General features: G+C 42.4%; 1 protein-coding gene across 8 annotated transcripts in view; it reads left to right on the forward strand.

The window, feature by feature from the left end:
- The window catches only part of mtmr3 (myotubularin related protein 3), a 59,467-nt gene extending 40,153 nt beyond the window's left edge, over positions 1-19,314 (forward strand). For 2 of the 8 annotated variants that reach the window (XM_038281988.1, XM_038281990.1), the window contains 8 exons: positions 5,425-5,610; positions 5,772-5,942; positions 7,815-7,960; positions 10,362-11,694; positions 11,777-11,887; positions 12,011-12,099; positions 15,704-15,730; positions 18,489-18,660. In XM_038281988.1, coding sequence (XP_038137916.1) covers positions 5,425-5,610; positions 5,772-5,942; positions 7,815-7,960; positions 10,362-11,694; positions 11,777-11,887; positions 12,011-12,099; positions 15,704-15,730; positions 18,489-18,660 — 2,235 coding nt within the window. Of the gene's footprint in view, positions 1-5,424; positions 5,611-5,771; positions 5,943-7,814; positions 7,961-10,361; positions 11,695-11,776; positions 11,888-12,010; positions 12,100-15,665; positions 15,731-18,488 lie in introns of all 8 variants that reach the window. The other 6 variants (XR_005280574.1, XM_038281989.1, XM_038281986.1 and 3 more) reach the window with 6 other exon arrangements.
- The last annotated feature ends 2,057 nt before the right edge of the window (positions 19,315-21,371 follow it).

Here is a 21,371-nt window from a genome sequence, read left to right on the forward strand (position 1 = left end):
ATAAACTGTTTCAGAGGAGTGATCATGGCGCTCTGCATCATCAGCAGTGCTGTGTCTGACTCCCTGCCAGCTTCCAGATCAGCTTCTGATTGGTTGATGCAGCACATCGAGCAGCTAAAGTTAAATTTTTCCAGATCCAGCAGCTGCTTTTTTTGTATTTTTTTTTATTCCTTAAATGTTTAAAACTACAGGCTGGGAAAACAGCATTTTAAGATTATTTTATGAAGTTTAAATCTCCACATTCAATGTAATACAAATTGTTGAAATAAAAAGTGAACCCTAAGGTGAGATTCAAAGAGCTGCATGAAGGAAACTAAAGCAGCTCTGAGTCATTTAAAGATCATTCCTCTAAACCAGAAACCATCGACAAGGGAAGGAATTGAAAGCATTCCTAACAGAACCAGGTCCTCATTTCCACCTTCAGCAGTGGAGCAGCGGTGGTGTTACGCTAGTTTCAACATTGATGTTTTATTGGGTGATGAAATGTGTTTTTTTCATGGATGTGGCCTCCTTTGCACAATTCATCTTTATCTTAGTGGGACTTCCTGGCGCGTCTTTCAAAATCTCGTCAAATTTCATCGTTCTGTTACAAACTCTCGTGATATTTTGCAAATTCTTGTGAGATTTTGTTAGTAAAATAGATCGATACCGCGTCAATATATCAACATATAAAAATATGGCAACATTTCGTGAATTTTCGGGGGATTTCGTAGCATAACGATGACATATAGCAATATTTCATTAGTAAAAGAGATTGATGTGGTGTTTTTAAATGGCAATATATCAGCATATGAAGATATTGGGATATTTTAATGGATCAATATTTTTTCCCTCGTCTTTAGAAGTTTTTAAGTCTGTAAAAAAAAAGTTTTTGAGGAAGAAGAAGTAGTATTTATTTTTTTTTTTCGGACTTTAGAAACTCAGAAGCTGATTAAATATCTGGTTAAATATCGGTGGGGTGGCCGATGTCCGATATTCAGTTTTAAGGCCAATACCGATAGGGGGCCGATTATATCGTGCATCCCTAATATATTTTTTTACAATCTTGGTATAATTATTGCTCTAAGTGAGTCGCTCTGTCAGCTAAAGTCTCCATACTCCAGTTACTGATTGATCGATTACTAAATTAGTTGGCGATTATTTCAATGATCGATTCACGATTAATCCCATTTATTCTTTCAGCCCTTCTGTCTTCATCTTAGAACCGAAACAAAGTTTGAAAAACTTAATTCTTACAGTCATGGTCCATTCTTACTTTTTAAATTCAGTAGCAAAAGCTAAAAACGTGAAGCTGCTCTCTGTTTTTCTCTAATTTAATAAACAAATTGTAAAAAATAAAGAAGGAAAAAAAAGGTTTCTTATAATTTTGTCTTCTAAAACTGAAAAGCAAACAAATGAGACACTGATTCCCCATCAAACCCGATGGAGGCTCTGATAACGGCGTCTCTACCAGTTCCTACTGGGAGAACCTTACAAGCCTGAACTGAAGCCCTCACAGTAACAGCAGCCAGTTTATCTGCGCCTCTTTTATCTACCTGGAGAATTTCTGCAGATCCTATCATTAAATCTACAGAACAGCTGCCAAAACATCCTCCATTCTCTCAGCTTTATGGGATCCCTGCAGCAACTTGTTTCAGCAACAAAACCAACACAACACTGATTTCAAACCTTTACACTCCTCCAACCCTCACTGTTTAAGATGGTATGTTTTAGCCTTTTGTAAATTTTTTTCGCTTAAGAAAGGAAAATGGAAAGCTCTAACGTTGCAGGCCTTAAAATTTGGGATTATAGCGACTATGGATGCAAGTTATCAATGGATGAATTAATCTAAAGTTGATTGATCTTAGCAATCAGCTGACAAGTTTTCTCTTTTGGATCTTTCATAACTTGTTTTTAACTTTGTTTTTTGGGCTAAAAGGCACTTTACATTTTAACAATTTATTTTTTTAACTGTATTTAATACTTACTTAATAAATAGGGGTGTAAATCACACCCATCATGGCGATTCGATTCGGTATCGATTTCCTGACCCAAAGATTCGATTATTTTTGATACTAAAGAATACACCACGATAAGATTCGATTAATTGATTAATCGGTTAATTTTTAAATTTTTTTTACACCTTACAGGCTAGACAAAGTTTCAAGTTTGAAATAAATCAATGAAAGCTGTAATATTGTTATACATTTTTTTTTAGAAACAACAGCAAATAACAGAAGTAGAAAAGTTGCATCAAAAAATACTGCAAAAATACTGCACAATATCAGTGCAATGAGGGCAATGCAATACCTCGGCTCCAGACGTCCCGCCCCCCTCCACAGACGCTCCGCTGCTCCTCTCCCATATTGTAGTTCACCGCAGACAGTGCCGCAGACAGGAGGCCGGCTTGTTTTGTTTTTATGACCAAAATTGCGCAAACAACTCATGAAGTTTGACCCGCTAGAAGAGCGAGGTGCGCGAGAACGCTGGGACCCTTTTTCCACCTGGATCTCCGCTCTTTTTGGCCCTCATGTCCCTCCGTCGTCGGACTAAACTCGCCCCCACTTCCTCCCCGCCTCGGCCGTATCTAGACCCACAGCGTGTAGCTCAGACCACGCTTCAATATTGAGCATAAATCAAAAATGTCTGCATCAAGCTCACTGCAACACACTGCTGTAAGAGTATAACCAGGAAGCGAGGTAGGAGGGCAAAATAGGTTTAGCGCCACCGCAGCACGGGAGGGAGAATTACGCCCAGGAGCAAATGGATAAAAATAGACAGGAGGAAAAAAAAATGGCAGGCCGTTTTGATATTTATTAGCTTGACTAGCCTGAATATGTAATCCAGATGTCTGAAATGCATTTCTCTTCCTATCTAAAATAAACATTTTAGATATCTGAAATGTAATTCTTACGAGTACTAATGATTGTTTCCCATTCATGTGTATTGGGCTTTTACTTCCAGATATCTAAAATAAACATTCTTCCTACATAAAATTGAATTCTAATGACGCTAAAGTCTTAATTTCACATCTCCATAATAGTTACTGCTAGTCATGATTACTATTACAGATATCAGAAATGAATTTAACATTACAGATATCCAGAAATTAATTTCTTTACATCAAAATATATTTCTGCTAGTAGAAATGTATTTACAGATATCAACTACTTATTTTGTGAGTAGTTAAATTAGAATGACAGATATCTTAATTTTAATGATGCCTATCTAAAATGTAGTTTTAGATACTTGCAAAAGAATAACGAGGCTTTGTTTTAACATAATATAGGCAGGCTGACTACTCACATTTCTATTATAGATAACACTAAAGCATTCTACCAAGTCACAATGACAATACTCCTTGTCAGATTTTTTTTTTTTAGATTTCACTGATTACATTTCTACAAGTAGAAATTACATTTTTAGTATTCTGGAATCAAATTTGTACTGGTAAGAACTACATTACAGATATCTACAAATCTTTACTTATTTTAAGTTGCCGTTTTAACATATATTTGTTTATATTTCAGATATCTTTAATAGTATTTCTCCTATCTAAAATAAACATGTTAAATATCTGAAATGTAATTCTGAACTTAATGTGGAGGAGCATCAAAAATGAAGCAGCAGACGCTTCTCTGCTGCTGAAATCGCCTTTGGTGTGAACGTAGCATTAGGTTCCACCCTCTAGTGGACACCGCCAACATTACAACTTGAAAAAGGTTTTTATTTTTTGTATTTTACATCATTAATCGGATGGAACAAATTTTTACCTCATTAATCATTAATCCAATATTACTCATAATTGGATTATTTGTTTATATTCCTCGTAAAAATGTGTTGAAAATAGATCAGCTGTTTCCGTCCTCTGTGGCTTCCATATGTGTAGAAATATTAAAGTTTAGAACCCGGCTTTAAAGCCTGTGTTTCTGTCATGTTGGTCATATGGACATTTGGTTTTCACTTCAGGAACATTAAATCCTATAGTTTATTTAATTGAACTGGATTTGCTTTTTTTTCCCCTAAATGTTTAAAAATACAGGCTGGGAAAACAGGATTTTAAGATTAGTTTAAATCTCCACATTTAACGTAATGCATACTTTTGAAGTAAAAAGTGAATCCTAAGGTGAGATTCAAAGAGCTGCACGAAGGAAACTAAAGCAGCTCTGAGTCATTTAAAGATCATTCCTCTAAACCAGAAACCGTCGTCAAGGGAAGGAATTGAAAGCATTCCTAACAGAACCAGGTCCTCATTTCCACCTTCAGCAGTGGAGCAGCGGCCGTGTTACTCTAATTTCAGTATTGATGTTTTATTGGGTGATGAAATGTGTTTTTTTTCATGGATGTTGCCTCCTTTGCACAATTAATCTTTATCTTAGTGGGACTTCCTGGTTAAATAAAGGTAAAAGAAAAGAAAAGATGCTTGAAAATGTTTAGGAACCCTGAGATTTCATCACAGGACATACAGCAGGTTCTTACAAACGTTGATATGAAAGTTCAAACCTGTACAACTAGGAGGAGACCAAACCAGTTTAGCTTTCATGGAAGGTGAGCAGGAGAGAAACATTTAACATGAAAGATGAGCAAAAAATTTCAGTTGGAAAACAAAGACAAGGGGGATTCAATTCTATTCAGTTTATTTCTATAGCGCCAATTCACAACACACATCATCTCAGGGCACTTTTGACATAGAAAAAGAAGCATAGATACAAAAGGCAACTGTCAACCAGCTCCACAGGCGGCCCCGTCCAGGAAACACACAGCCAGGCAGACGAGCTCCGAGCCAGCTCCCATGTCAGAGGATGAAGAGAGCACATCCAGTTAGTCACAGTCAGAGAAACAGGACTACACTGGAAAACAGGCCAAGCCCCAACATCTAGAAACAAAGGTGTTGATGGCAGCAGCACAGCTGATATTTCTCTCCAGGATGGAGTCACAGCCAAACAGGAACAGACCAGATGAAGCTACTATGAGAAAAAGCAGAGAGAGCAGAACGTTAGAGATTGAACTAATAGATTCTGCAGAGTGGGAGAATAGAGATAGAATGAAGCAGAATGATGAAAAAGGGGTCCCTATGTCCTCTAGCAGTCTAAGATCAGGATAACCTGAGCCACTCTAACTATAATGACTTGTAAAGTTGTGCCGTTTGGACAGACAAGTCTGAACCCGAATAACAATTTTGGCATAAAAATGGATTCAACCTCATGAACTGTGAGGCACAGAGGAGGAAGTGTCATGCTCAGGGACATTCTGATGAGGTGTGAACAGGAAGCTTATCTCTGTGTTTAGGTGTTAGACCATAAGCTCCCCAAATGTTGGATTTGTGAGCAGATATAAAAACTGAGATTGATCAAATGTTACCTTCTAAGCCTGAATAACCGCAGACGATGCTAACCTCGGTAGCGTGCTGTTTTTAAAGGATAAAATTATCATTTGTTTCTGCAGGGCTTCCAGGTTCTGGTGGAGACTGAATGGCTGGACTTTGGCCATAAGTTTGCAGACCGCTGCGGCCATGGGGAGAACTCGGAGGACCTGAACGAGCGCTGCCCCGTCTTCCTGCAGTGGCTGGACTGCGTCCATCAGCTGCAGAGGCAGTTCCCCTGCTCCTTTGAGTTCAACGAGGCCTTCCTGGTATGTCTTCCTCCTCTAGTCTGAATCTCTTCAGCAGCTCTCGCGTCTCACCCCACTTCTCCCAGTTCCCCCGATAATGACAGATTCCAGAGCCTCCTCAGATCTCTGCTCTTGTCATTCCTCGGATTTGAACACGAGCCTGTGCGTGTCTGTGTGTGCAGGTGAAGCTGGTGCAGCACACCTACTCCTGCCTGTTCGGCACCTTCCTGTGCAACAGCGGGAAGGAGAGGGAGGACCGGCACGTTCAGGAGAGGACCTGCTCCGTGTGGTCGCTGCTTCGACCGGCCAACCGCACGCTGAGGAACATGCTCTACTCCTCCCACTCTGAAACTGTACGTCCGCCATCTGGGCCCTGCTGCCTCTGTGTCTCTATGAACAGGTTAAATGAGAAGTCCGGTCATCAGGAAATGACCAATGAATCAATATCTATACCTAAAACTAATATGTTTGCTGGTGATTTAACGAATTTAGCGTTAATCAGTAAAAAAATAAAAACAATAATTTTCATGGCGATCTCTGAGTCTGGGAGCGGCCATTTTTGCCCAAATATAGTAACCCCTCCCTCCTGCCATCTTCCAGCAGTGACGTCACGGTGCGGTAAGCCTAGCGCCATTCTCCCCGCTTTCCAAGCAAAATCAATGGGAACTACTAGACACATCTGCAATCAACAACAATTATTGAAGATTTCCAGAGGACTTCACCATTGAAATTCACCAGAGCTATAGTGAAACTGACAATGCCCACGTGCATGGCAGCTGGATGCTGGAATACATCGGGGAAAAGTGAAAAAAAAGAGTTATTCCCCCTATCTGATTCCTGATCCTCCACGGACGGGTTGGTCGTTGGATCGCAAACTTGAAGAGGGAGGATTTGCCATCGAACTTCTGGCCAGAGAAAAAACCCGTAATATGTAGCCAACATTTAGAAAAAGAATGTTTTCAAGATGACTTGGATAATATTCTGTAAAAGTTTAGAAAAAAACGATCCACTGGACTTGGTTTTCAAGGTTTGAGCACATTTCGCTTCCTCTCCAGGAAGCTTTCTCAATTCAAATGTCTGAATCCGCAGTGAGTTTGAGTCTTTATATAGACAAGGCAAACATGCAAATTGAACCCATGAGTGGGTCGTTTGGTTCCATTGTTAGCCTGTAATACCTGAAACCTGTCTATGATTCTGAAGGTCGGTCGTTAAAGGGGGGGATTGTCGTTAAAGGGTTCCACCACCTCTGTTTAAAGTTGGTTTTTCTCTCTTAACATAGATAGCTTCCTTCACATCCCTCTCAAACCACCTATCTTCTTTATCCAAAATGTGAACATTCAGGTCCTCAAAAGAATGTCCTTTGTCCACAAGGTGTATGATGGTGGACTGAGATTCCAGCTTCCTAAAACCTACAATCCAGTTATAGAGTTGATCCCTTCCAGGTATCATCACACCCCCACCCCATCACAGAGGAACAAAGTATCAAATCTCTTCAGCAAGGTGAACAATCCCTCCTTTATCAACCAAAAATCATAGACAGGTTTCAGGTATTACAGGCCAACAATGGGACCAAATGCATGTTTCCAAGCAATACAAGGCCTTGTCTATATAAAGCCTCAACTCACTGCGGATCCAGACATTTGAACTGAGAAAGCTTCCTGGAGGGGAAGCGAAACGTCTTCAAACCTTGAAAACCAAGTCCAGTGGATCGTTTTTTCTAAACTTTTACAGAATGACTACGACCTGGATGACTGAGAATCTTCCTCAGCGACTTGGATAATAGCTCGTTGTGATAAACACCAGATACAGCACTGGGACTTGATCAACAGCCGATACCGCACCGTGACGTCACTAACCAGTAGGTGGCAGTAGTGTTCTTTGACAAACATGGATGCGTCCAATAAAAAATTTCAGAAGTTTGAATTCTGAATCTGAGCGAACTTTTCCTTGAAAGCCTGAAAAGACAAAGAAATGTTTACAGTTTGGAGCCACAGACGGGATGAGTCCATCACGCATTTAGAGATTTATTGTGAACAGTTTTTCTCTCAGCCTTGATTAGCCTCCCTCTCACAGCGTTCCCAGTGTTGCATTGTTGTGGTTCCTGTCGTTTCCCTTTGCTGTTTTTTTTGGTGGTGAAACTCCTCATTTAGAAAGTTGGAGAACGACACTCTGACAGCTTCTCAGAGTTCTGCTTTCCTCCCATTTAGTCGGCTTGTTCTCCGCAGGTTCTCCACCCGGTGTGTCACGTTCGGAACCTGATGCTGTGGACGGCGGTGTACCTGCCCAGCTCCTCCCCCACCACCCCCTCTGATGACTCCTGCGCTCCCTACCCCGTCCCCGGTGCCAACCCGGAGGATGCGCCCCTGGGCAGGTGAGCCTGGCGCATTGGCACCCGAGCCCCTCCCTCTTCCTGCTCCATGTAAGATAAACACAAACCGCTGATTGAACAGCCAGAGGGTCCGGGCTTAGCGACCCTCTTTGAACGCACTATCCAGGCCTCGCTGCAGGTCGCCCAGCGGGCACACAGAGCCTTGCAAAGGTTTTCCCACCATCTATCCAGATTACAAAGTTTGTTTATCACAGAAGAAGTTTGTGGCTAAAAGTAAAGGTGGGCGATATATTGAATATGCTCAATGTATCTAGAGTTTTCCTAGGCACGTTAAAATGACGCAGCCATTTGCAAAAGTTTTATTTTTCCCACACAGTTTGAATGCATCATAAACCCCTCCTCTGAACACGATTACGTTCTGCTCAGCGTGCACGGACGCTACAGAAACCGGCAAACGAAATATGGCGACAGCAGGTGTTTCAGCTGAACGATATACGGATTTCACGCCGAGGACGTCGAACAAAAGGAGCCCATTTGTAAGACGTCCCGCAAAAACCTTTGCTACTAAAGATAGCAGTAGAAATGTATTCCACCACTTAACATCGGCTGCAAAATGAGGAATGTTTAATAAACTCTGCATGTCAGCGTCTCCCCGCACAGCAATTACGTTCGATAAATCAGCTGTGAAGCCGCTTCGTCGTTTGAAGAAGCGCCCCCATGTGAGAGAAACAGGGATGGAGGGAAATCACAGACGCTATTTAAAATGTGATTTAAATGTTTTTTAGATGCTCTAACACCTGTGATGTGACGTTCAGAGGTTTTGCAGCCGTTTTCTAAAGATGGCGATGTTCTCAATTTTACATGTTTTGCATTGAACTTTTAGAGCAAGTAAAGATGAATGCAGATAGTTTGGAGACGCTCTGATAATGAGCTAATTTTTGGAAGGTATTTTGACTTTTGCTTTCATAATTTGAGCTCAGTTTATTTATTCATTCTGCTTTTTCTTTTTTTTTTTTTGAATTCACAAAAGAGCCCTTATATATTTAGCATTTTATTTAGTATTGCTTGTTTTTTGCTTTGTTTCCTGTTTTGTTGCTGGGATCTTGTTAAAGGTCTAATACTGACACCCAAAGACAGAATGTGGCAGAATTATTAGAGAAAAGCTTTGAGCAAGTTAAATTAAATTAAATTTGAAACCAAAAGTTTGAATGAGTATATCAGTGTTTTTGAAGGTAATTTAAACATATCGTGCATTGCAATATAGCCCAAATATGTCACAGGGTTACCGCGGGTCCTTAAAAAGCCTTAAAAGTCTTTGAATTCTTCAAAATAAAATTAAGGCCTTAATTGGTATTAAAATGTCTTAAATCAGTCTTTCGTAGGTCTTAATTTTTAAAACTTCATAAATATGAATATCTTTATTGTGATTTATTTTTGTAATCTAAATAAAACATTATAATTGACAAATTTTTTTTTTCATTTAAAAAAAATAACGACTCGCCATCATTGGTTCCGTCCCGATAGCGGAACCAATAAAGCGTTGTTGCGGCCGGGACATTTGGGAGATGCGCCATTAACTTTTTGTCTGGAAAATATGAGCAAGTGTAAATGTAACCAAAATTGTCTCCAGCCAAGAGTTTCCTCCATGGCTAAAACCAGGGAACATACATGAGGCTCAGTGGATTTAGTGCAAGAAGTCATTCAAGCTCAGAACGATGGGAATTAAGGCAGTGGAGTCGCACATGCGAAGCACGAAACACAAAGCGTCAAAATGGAGTTACAGAGAAACAGCCGGTATTTCTCAGTTTAGTTCCACCCTTGTCTCTGCAACGCCTCCACTTATCACCAAATCAAACATACTAAGAAAACCATACAAAGAAAAATAGCTGCAAAAAAGACTTAGCACTGGTTATGTTGGGGCTTTAAAACTGATTTGTTTTGTTCCCTGCTAAAACAAAGTTTGTGAATTCAGTTAAATAATTGTTCAAATATATCTGTCATTTGTGTGTTTTTAGCTTTCTTCCTGTATGGGAAGCTTTTCAAAATGTAAAACATTAGTGCAGTGGTTTATGTTAAAATAAACCTTTGGGTTAAGTTGGAGCAAGCAGGTTTTTCTTGTGTTTCTTGTGAAGTTGGTCTTAAATTTTTATTTCAAGTGGCATTAAAACGTCTTAAAAAGTCTGGAATTTAACTTGCCTAATGCTGTAGGAACCCTGTGTCATGATATTAGATTTTCTCTATATCGCCCAGCCCTTGCTGAAAGAGGAAAAGATGGCGATTAAACTTCTGCAAGGCGCTTTAGCCTCATGAATAACATTGAAACGGGTCAGGGTCCGTTTTAGGGACGGTCTCTGCTCCTTTTATCCTCTCATGTGATCAGATTGTAAACGCTGAGGGTTTAACGTTGTTTCCTGCTGAAACATTTCTTCCATTTCCTCTTCAGACGAACAAAAACTCGCTCTTTTGACAACCTGCCCAGCGCCTGTGAGCTGGGCAGCGCCCTGGCTCCCAACCGCCGCTCCAGCGACCCGAGCCTCAACGAGAAGTGGCAGGACCACCGGCGCTCCCTGGACCTCAACATGGCAGTGGGTCCTGAGGGAGGGGGGAACCAAGAGCCCCAGCCCAACGCAGAGGGGCAGAGTCCTGCTGACGGCCCGCGGGCCGCAACCCGAAAGGACGAGCCTCTAAGGCCAGCGGGAGGCGAGGCGGAGGAGGCGGAGCTATCTGTGGTGGTGGGTGTGGCTGAGGGACAGATGGAGAACATCCTTCAGGAAGCCACAGAGGAATCTGGAGCAGATTCCCAGAGACCTGCTGCTGGACCAGAGGGGAACGGGGAGCCGATGGAGGATAACGGAACCAACATGCAGAGAGAAGCCTTCGCAAATGGTCACCGTCCTGAAAATGGGGTGACGGAGGCTGAGGAGGATGGCGATTCTTCCCAGAAGGAGGAGGAGCTCCATCCGCCGCCGATGGACAGACCCGAAACACCAGAGGGCGACGTGGAGCAGGAGCCGCCTGCGGCTCATAGAACTGTTCCTAACGGCTTCATGGAGGGGTCACCCGAGCAGGAGGATGAAAGCGCTCCTGAACCCGAGCGCGGTAGCTCAGAACTGGAGGAGCAGGTGGAGAAGAGGGCGTCTCTGATGGAGAGCTCCACAGAGACTCTAACGGAAGAAGCCTGCAGCAAACCGCTGCTTCCAGGACAGCAAAGCGTTTCTGCGAACGGTCAGCCACACAGCGACGACAGGAAGCAGCATCCTGGCTTCAGGACGGACAAGGAGGCGGCGGAGCTTGGCTTCAGCAGAACTTTGAACGGGGCCACAAAGCACGCCTCAATCAGTGCCTTTCAGTCTGCAGGTGCTGAGCCGAGCAGGGAGGAGTTATGTAACGGGGACGGCTCCGACGGAGACCCCAACGCGGCGCCGCACTGGTCCAAAGGAAGCGGCGAACGGGCCCCTCTAAGCCGACAGGTATCGCTGGCGAGCTGCAACTCTCTGATCCTCCACCCCCGAGGCAGCTGCTCCCAGCACCGCTGGTGCCACGCCCTGCTGGGCCGAGCCCCCGTCAGCCCGGAGCAGCCGGCCCGCAGCCACCTGGATGACGACGGGCTGACGCTGCACACGGACGCCATCCAGCAGAGGCTGAGGCAGATCGAGGCGGGACACCAGATGGAGGTGGAGACGCTGAAGAAGCAGGTGCAGGAGCTGTGGAGTCGCCTGGAGAGTCAGCAACATGGCGGCTCTCACAGGATCAACGGAGACGTGGGAGATGAGATGGTGAGATCCTCTTTTCTCTTTAACGCCTGCTGCTGCTGCTGCTGTTCCAGTCCGTCTGTAACGAAGCTCTCTCTCTACGCAGACCTCAATGACCGACTCAGAGTTCAACCTGGACCCAAACTGTTTGTCTCGCTGCAGCACTGAGCTCTTCTCTGAAGCCAGCTGGGAGCAGGTGGACAAGCAGGACACGGAGGTAAGACGGCGAGTCGATGAGGGTGTTTACAGAGAACGGAGGAACCAGAGGGCGGGTCCCGGATTTGATTGGTGCACAGCTCAGTAGATGGGAACTAGGAATGGCTTTGTATGCTTCATGCAGGTGACTCGCTGGTACCCTGATCATTTGGCAGCCCAGTGTTACGGCTGTGAGAGCAGGTTCTGGCTGGCCACACGGAAACACCACTGCAGGTGAGTGGAGGCTGGTCCAACACTCGTCTCTGAAGTTTTCCATCCGTGCAGGAACCAAATTACCCATCAGCGCAGTGAGAGCGCCTACTCCACCTCTAGAGTTTTTTGACGTCGCTCTAAAAGCTTCGTCTCATTATAAAACCTCTGGAAGTCCTGACCAGGGGGAGGTCTACACGGCAGGCCGTATTCCACTTCCTCAGATTTGGCTTCTTATTGGGACTTTAACTCCCTCATAGCATAGTGCTGAGGTCTTCTAAAGGGGGTCCGCGACCCCTAGGGGTCCACAGAGGTACTTTTCAATTAGTGCAATTTTTTTCCACTAATTAAATGTCTTTAAATCCACATTAACATGAATTCAACAGACTGTAGTAAACAGATAAATGGAGGCAGAAGATGTCTTTCAGTCATTAATGCTCACATTCAGCGACACACAGGAGCTCTTTCAAGCTGGACACTGTTTCATTCACAACACCTGTCCCATCAACCAGGAATCAGAAATACTTTAATAATCCCAGGGAGAAATTACTTTAGTTACATTATTCCCAGAGGTGGAAAAAGTACTAAAATATCATACTCAAGTAAAAGTAATAAGTAGCTAATTTAAAATGTATTTTAAGTAAAAGTTACTTAGTTACATAAAAAAAAAAAAAAAAAAACAGTTGAACGGGGCAGGGGATCTCTCCCATGTAGTGAAAATAGGACAAGGAGTCATAAATCCAAAACTATTTAGTCTTTAATTAAACAATAAATCTATACAAATGTATAAACATGTAATGACAAGATAACACACGTCACACATGACATTTAAGACCCTTAGAAAGGTATAATGTGCCATTTTAGTGCAGAACATCCCATAAAACGTTTTCAAACAATCAATTGAAGGTAAAAGTGCCATGAATTCTCGGTTCTGAGGGCCGTCCTTCTTTTCTTCAATCATTAACAACAGTTATTAATAAGCACTATACAAATGCAATAGCAACATAAAACACGCCACACATGACATTTAAGACCCTTAGAAATGTATAATGTGCCACTTTAGTGCAGAACATCCCATAAAATGTTTTCAATGTTTCCACATCAATTGAAAGTGGAATTGCCATGAATTGTTAATTCTGATTAGCTACGTTTACATGGACACAAATAATCGGATTGAAGGCCTGATCAGATCAAAAATGTTTCATGTAAACATGCCAGACTGAAGATTCTAATCCGATTCGGTCCGATCGGATCTAAATTTCATTCCGAAAGAGAGAGGTGGTTTTTGCCGATCGCCATTCTGATTGGCGTCCATGTAAACGCCCATTCGGATCTAAAGAGTAAAATAATCTTCACTGCGCATGTGTGCGACGTCAGCGTGACGTTTTTCCGCCTTGTCAACAACAGGAAACCACCGGTCGCTCTCGCTCTTGTTGTGAACAACATGCGGGGGGAGTCTAGGAACGCCGACTTATACACTCAAGTTCATTTAAAGCTGCAGGAAGCAGGAATTTATCCTCCTCCTCTTCCTCTTTTCTCTCTCCACAGCCCACTCGCTCTCCCACGCCGGTTCAATCGCTCATTCTCTACATTTTCTCTCGGACATTTCGCTGCCAAGCGCTTTTTTCCTCCTCTCTCCTTTTTTCTTTCCGCTCGCTCCGAGCGCATCGTTTGTCAGGCCTCCCAAAAACCAGACGCAGACAGAACTGCCAAGTTTGGCAGGAAGTTCTGCGCATGCTTAAAAGATTTAATCTGATCCAACGCTTGGTACATGTATACACACGTCATGATCGGATCATTTCATTTAGTGTCCATGTAAACGGAGATTTTGAATTTCCGATCAACCAAGGTTTGGATCGGATCGGGGAAATTTTGCGCATGTAAACGTAGCTATAGCCATCCTTCTTTTAACATAAACAGTTATAATGCAAATCAAGGCTAAATCACGTGTTTTGACTCCATAAATAACCAAAATAGAACTAAAATCTCAGTGTCAGCGACATTTCAGAAAAATAAAAGCAAAATAGGGCAACACTCTGATGGCAGGCTGGGCGTTTAATGTCTAATGATAAAACACGTCAAAAAAACTTCTAACTAAAAAACTATAAATGACACTCCCCCATTGTATATGTCCACCTTAAAGGAGAAATCCAGTGAGTTTTCACATAGATCTGTTTCTCGGTATTGGAGAAAAAAAAAAAACTGAAAACAACCGGTTTCACCTAGCTTGAGTTGCTACGGTCAGCAGCTAACACAGCCAGGCATCTACAGTCACTCTAGGGGCGTGTTCATGAGCCTCCATCATGTTCATACACCCAAAGTGTAGCGCTGTAGCTGCCAGGCTGCGTTAGCTGCTGGCCGTAGCAACTCAAGCTAGGTGAAACCGGTTGTTTTCGGGGGGAGGGCGGGGATACCAGCGGTACTCGTAACCTCGAGAAACGGAAATCTATGTGAAAACTCGCCGGATTTCTCCTTTAAGAGGTTTATTCTACAAACTTCTTGTTAAGTTTGAGCAGCAGTTGATTTTCGCAGTTTGTTGCGCTCATCCTTGCGTGATGATACTGTTAGCCCTCTTGAATTTAAATGAAAAGCAGTCTTTCGAATGTGGCCGAGGATTTTCGGGGTTTTGGGCAGCAGAATTCGATGTTTCAGCTAGCACTTCTAGTAAAATGTTCTCTGAACCGTCGTCGCTCTCCTGATCCACCTCCATCTCGTTCCCAATCTCCTACAGAAAGACTTGGCGCCTGGTAGCCTAGATCTACATGCTGATCACGTCACTCGCTGTAGTGCTTCCGGGCCCGATTTTTTGTCTTCCTTTCGGTTTTCCAAAGTTACTCAGTAACGGATGGGATTTGTAATGTAACGAAATACAGTACTTTACTCAAAACGTAATCAAGTAAAATTTTAATTCTCGATTTTAAAAACTACTTGAAAAATAAAAAATACACAAAAAAACCTACTCAATACAGTAACTTCAGTAAATGTATTTTGTTACTTTACACCTCTGATTACTCCATTTGTAATAGAGTGACTATAGGACCAGTTTGATACACTGAACACTATTTCATACAATATATATAATTAGGAGGTCCCCGCTCCATCTCGCCATCAGTTTGAAGGTCTATGCCCTGGAAGACGTTGAAGACCCCTGATCTATTTGTTGATCTCTATGTTCAAAAACTGTTAGTTTAGTTGTCGTTTTTAGCCAGAGTCATTCAGAGCCGTCCTGGAAGGTTCAGAGAGCTGCAGGTTACAGACCTGACTCTGGCCTAGTCAAAGTCCAGAGGTAAACCTAGTGACTGATCAGCTCTCTCTGCTGGAGCATCTTTCATTTCACCGTCTCACCACCTTCCAGCGATCTGCTGTAGAACATCTTATTGCTGTCAGAGCGCATTGGTGCCCCCTGTTGGACTTAAATGGCTCGTTTCCATGGTGACCGTTTGTTTGTTGGAGTGACATGTCCTCTGATGGTGTTCAGTGTTAGGGGAGGTTGAAATCCTTTCCTGGTTGTGAGTTGGGACAGATGAACCTCTGATCTGTCGGCCCAAACAGGAAGTCTGTGTGCTGCTCACATGTTCTCCTCTGCTCAGGCGGTTCTGATCCGTTGTCTGCCCCTCTTCTGCTACAGTGGCCCCGAGGCTGTCCAGGAGGTCTGGTGAGATCCCGCCCCCTCGCACCACCCCCACCCCTCCCCTCCTAATGCAGCCCCACCCCCCCTCCCCTCACCTGGTGTGTTTCTGTTCACTGGTGCTGATCAGTAGCTCCGCAGGGACCCACTGAGTGTTCTGATTGGCTGAACTAACGCATGGTGTGGTCAACAGGCCAGCTGTGATTGGTCGAAGGCTGACAGTTAAGTTCATGACAGACACTGATTTGCTCGGTCTGCAGTCTGCCTCAGCCTCAACCCACCATAGCACCCTGGCGGCATGCTGCCCCCACGCTTACCCCCGCCCCCCCTTCACCCCTCACCCCCAGCATGACATCAGAGCTGCTCCGCTCACTGGGTTCTCAGTGTTAGTTTCATTTTGCTGGGGTTCAGTAGAGGAGGGAAGGAGTGCAGCACTGTGTGTGTGTTAGCGTGTTAGCATGGCCTTCCATCTGAATGTGAGCATGGCGACCAGACTGTGGACTTCTGTCTTATTTTATCACCAGAGAGACACCACTTTCACTAGAGACAAACGGATCACGTCTTTGAGACCAACATCCGGTTTGTGTCGATGTCTGAATCGTAGAGTTTAACCCGTTTCCCTTTAGAGAAATCTAAAAGTAGAGGTCAGAAGAACACTTCTGAACCTTTTTCTGGCGACTGTCTGACTATTTACAGAAGGAGCTCAGGTAAGATGGCTCTGAGAGCTGAAAACAGGGAAACAGAGGGCTTTAAGGTGGACAATTTAAATGGTTTCAGCCTCTATAATGAGAAAAAAGCAGGAAGCTGCAGTCAGGGCTGGAAGTATCTTCTGGATGGCGCTGTTTTTCCAGCACTTCCATGTTTTTCTCCCAGTTTCTTCCACTTGTCCGCTGTAGATACCAGATCTGCTCGGGGCCCCGCCCCTTCTTATGACATCAAAATATGGCAACTCCACTCGAACAAACTGCATTGCTCCTGTTTCTTAAGGATTTCCTATTATTGGTGATCTAAAGTAGCCGAAAGTAGAAAACAATCATTCAGTCCTGAAGGAAAATACTGCCTTTTAAGACAGACTGAGCTCTGCCATTTAACAAGGTGAGAAAAAACCCAGACTCTGCTTATTTTTATTCTTTTAATTAAAGGAATAGTACACCCAAAACATGATTAGCCTTCATTTTCTACTCACCCCCATGCTGAACAACACTCTGGAGTACTTTTTTGATATCTCAAATGCATCTGGAGATCTGGGAGGCTTCTTGCTGTCTGCTGACATTCAAATAATGGAGGTCTATGGCGCCCGAGGCAGAAAGGTCCATAAAAGTCCACAAAAAACGTGTCAATATTCCTCCATACTGCTCGTCCAATGTATTCCAAGTGTCCTGAGTGGGTAGCATCCAGAATTTACTCGAAACGAAGTCATTTAGAATGTTTTTAGAGCATAAACAGTAGTGTATAGGATTTCCTAAAAGCGCGTTCACGACTCTACGGAAACCGCGGCAGACCAAACCAGACGAAAGTGCGCATTCAGCTCGGCAAAGAACTCATGCTCTTCCTCAACACTGAAGTCCTCAGACATTTTTCTTTCGTTGTTTCTTTCTTTGCACAGGTAAACAGCACATTTCTTCTTCTACGCTTGCATTATCGGCAGAGCAGACGCTGAATGCGCACTTTCATCTGGTTTGGTCTGCCGCGGTTTCCGTAGACTCATGAACGCGCTTTCAGGAAATCCTATACACTACTGTTTATGCTCTAAAAACATTCTAAATGACTTCGTTTCGAGTAAATTCTGGACGCTACCCACTCAGGACACTTGGAATACATTGGACGAGCAGTATGGAGGAATATTGACACGTTTTTTGTGGACTTTTATGGACCTTTCTGTCTCGGTCACCATAGACCTCCATTATTTGAATGTCAGCAGACAGCAAGAAGCCTCCCAGATCTCCAGATGCATTTGAGATATCAAAGAAGTACTCCAGAGTGTTGTTCAGCATGGGGGTGAGTAGAAAATGAAGGCTAATCATGTTTTGGGTGTACTATTCCTTTAAGATCTGAAGGCAGAGGAGGACAAATTGAACATTGTAAAGAATGACTTTCACACAGATTTTAAACAAAGAAAACAGTTATTCTGCTTGTAGAAAATGAACGGTTATTGGTGTTACAAATTCAGAAGTAGTGTAGCTTAATATGGCTAACTGACCGAGCTAAAATAGGCTAACCTGTTAGCTACTGATCACAGCTAGCCACAGCGCTAACAGTTACTTTGTACCAGAAACAGATTTTTTTTCAGTTTTGTTATCGATCAGGTAAAACTTCATCGGTCATCAGATTCACTAACGCTACAGGTGCTCCTGACTCGGCGTACGGATGCTGCGTGATTTTTATTATCGTTGTCTGGGCAACCACTATCATGTGGCGACGTTCAGCCAATCATATAGTGTAACGTTACTGGCAGGAAGCAGGACCTGAGCTGATCTGGTAGCTACACTGAACCTTCAGACCTCTGAAGAGTTTGGTTGGGGGGGGGGGGGGTTTGACCCAGGATGAGTTCAATGATCGGAGGAATAATCGTCTCTTTGAGTTTCTGCATGAAGCCGATCAGGCGGAGCGGAAAACGACCCACTAATGGTTTGGTTTGTGTTTGACCTCCTCAGCTGAGATCCTGCTCTCTTCCTCACATCAGAGCTGAGCTGAAGTGAAGGATTGTGGGAGCGGTTGATGTTTTCACTGTGAGCTCATATTAGATGTTGCAGCGCCCCCCTCTGACCTGTCCCTCTCTCTGCAGGAACTGCGGAAACGTGTTCTGTGCCAGCTGTTGCGACCAAAAGATCCCAGTGCCAAGTCAGCAGCTGTTTGAGCCCAGCCGGGTCTGTAAGAACTGCTACAGCAGCCTCCAGCTCGGCTCCGCCCCTCTGGACCATGAGCTGGAGAAACGCATCACGGCGAGCTGCGACTGACGGATGAACGCCGAGGAGCCGGCGGGGGGGAGCTGCGCAGAACGTCCCATGAACTGTGGGGGGAGGGGAGTGTAAATATTTAGACTAACGTGCGGGCAAAGCAGAGAGAACTCTGAATGTTTGGGTCTGGGTGTGTGAGCAGCAGAGTCCCTCACATACGGCGGCAGGGATGGAGCTGCTCTGTAAGGAGCGAGAACGGACCTGCTGACGCCGAGAGAAGCAGTCCTGACCGGTTTAATCCATCGCAGTGTCTCTCCTCCAACCTGAGGAGAGGCGTCGCATCTTAGATTGATCTAGATGAGAGGGAGACACAGTTTTTCCCTCTGAACCGTGGGACGACCAGAAGGTCAGAGCAAGGGCCTCACCTGTCAGGGTTCTGCTTCTGTTGGACATTTGGTGCCGTCTAAGCAGTTCCCTCGCTCTAAGTAGATGTGAGAGTTTAGGCCCATAGCAGACCTACCGCTTCCTAAAGAGCTAGAACCAGTTTTTTTTTTTTTTTACCGGTTCTGATTGCATCCACACGTCTCCTAAAATCTGAGCCGGTTTTCTGTCAGATAGGCAAACCCACAGTCAGTACCCATTTATCCCCTTAGTTTATCTCCTTAGTTTATCTCTTTAGTTTATCTCCTTAGTTTATCTCTTTAGTTTATCTCCTTAGTTTATCTCTTTAGTTTATCTCCTTAGTTTATCTCTAGTTTATCTCTTTAGTTTATCTTCTTAGTTTATCTCTAGTTTATCTCTAGTTTATCTCCTTAGTTTATCTCCTTAGTTTATCTCTAGTTTATCTCCTTAGTTTATCTCCTTAGTTTATCTCCCTAGTTTATCTCTAGTTTATCTCTTTAGTTTATCTTCTTAGTTTATCTCTAGTTTATCTCCTTAGTTTATCTCCTTAGTTTATCTCTAGTTTATCTCCTTAGTTTATCTCTAGTTTATCTCCTTAGTTTATCTCCTTAGTTTATCTCTTTAGTTTATCTCCTTAGTTTATCTCCTTAGTTTATCTCTTTAGTTTATCTCTTTAGTTTATCTCTTTAGTTTATCTCCTTAGTTTATCTCCTTAGTTTATCTCTAGTTTATCTCCTTAGTTTATCTCCTTAGTTTATCTCCTTACTTTATCCCTTTAGTTTATCTCTTTAGTTTATCCCTTTAGTTTATCTCTTTAGTTTATTCCTTTAGTTTATCTCTTTAATTTATCTCTCTAATTTATCTCTTTAGTTTATGTCTTTAGTTTATCTCTTTAATTTATTCCTTAAGTTTATCTCTTTGATTTATCTCTCTAGTTTATCTCTTTAGTTTATGTCTTTAGTTTATCCCCTTACTTTATCTCTTTAGTTTATCCCCTTAGTTTATCTCTAGTTTATCTCTAGTTTATCTCCTTAGTTTATCTCCTTACTTTATCCCTTTAGTTTATCTCTTTAGTTGATCTCCTTAGTTTATCTCTTTAGTTTATCTCTTTAGTTTGTCTTTAGTTTATCCTCTTACTTTATCTCTTTAGTTTATCCCTTTAGTTTATGTCTTTAGTTTATCCCCTTACTTTATCTCTTTAGTTTATCTCTTTAGTTTATCTCTTTAGTTTGTCTTTAGTTTATCCCCTTAGTTTATCTCTTTAGTTTATCCCCTTAGTTTATCTCTTTAGTTTATCCCCTTAGTTTATCTCTAGTTTCTCTTTAGTTTATCCCTTTAGTTTATCCCTTTAGTTTATCTCTTTAGTTTATCCCCTTAGTTTATCCCTTTAGTTTATCTCTTTAGTTTATCCCCTTAGTTTATCCCTTTAGTTTATGTCTTTAGTTTATCCCCTTAGTTTATCCCTTTAGTTTATCTCTTTAGTTTATCCCCTTAGTTTATCCCCTTAGTTTATCCCTTTAGTTTATCTCTTTAGTTTATCCCCTTAGTTTATCCCTTTAGTTTATGTCTTTAGTTTATCCCCTTACTTTATCTCTTTAGTTTATCTCTTTAGTTTATCTCTTTAGTTTGTCTTTAGTTTATCCCCTTAGTTTATCTCTTTAGTTTATCCCCTTAGTTTATCTCTTTAGTTTATCCCCTTAGTTTATCTCTAGTTTCTCTTTAGTTTATCCCTTTAGTTTATCCCTTTAGTTTATCTCTTTAGTTTATCCCCTTAGTTTATCCCTTTAGTTTATCTCTTTAGTTTATCCCCTTAGTTTATCTCTTTAGTTTATCCCCTTAGTTTATCTCTAGTTTCTCTTTAGTTTATCCCTTTAGTTTATCCCTTTAGTTTATCTCTTTAGTTTATCCCCTTAGTTTATCCCTTTAGTTTATCTCTTTAGTTTATCCCCTTAGTTTATCTCTAGTTTCTCTTTAGTTTATCCCTTTAGTTTATCTCTTTAGTTTCTCTTTAGTTTATCCCTTTAGTTTATCTCTTTAGTTTATCTCTTTAGTTTATCTCTTTAATTTATCTCCTTAGTTTATCCCTTTAGTTTTACTTTAAACCACCTTAAGGGGCGTGTATCCCATTATCCCTTTAGTCATGTACAAAAAAACAATTTAATTACTTATTTTTTGTGTATTTTAAAGCGTATGGTGATCTGACCTTAAATAGAGTTTTTTTTTTTTATGACTAAAGGGATACACGCCCATGGAGGTAGTTTAAAGTCTATTTTCCATACGAAATAAAAGAGATAAAGGCAATTCTGTTGCTTGCGGATGCGTATTGACTAACCTTATGCTGGTCTGACTGAACACCGGGTTTCTACATC

Source organism: Cyprinodon tularosa, unplaced genomic scaffold (assembly GCF_016077235.1).
Source record: "Cyprinodon tularosa strain WSP-4 unplaced genomic scaffold, ASM1607723v1 ctg178, whole genome shotgun sequence".
NCBI classification, from domain to species: domain Eukaryota; kingdom Metazoa; phylum Chordata; class Actinopteri; order Cyprinodontiformes; family Cyprinodontidae; genus Cyprinodon; species Cyprinodon tularosa.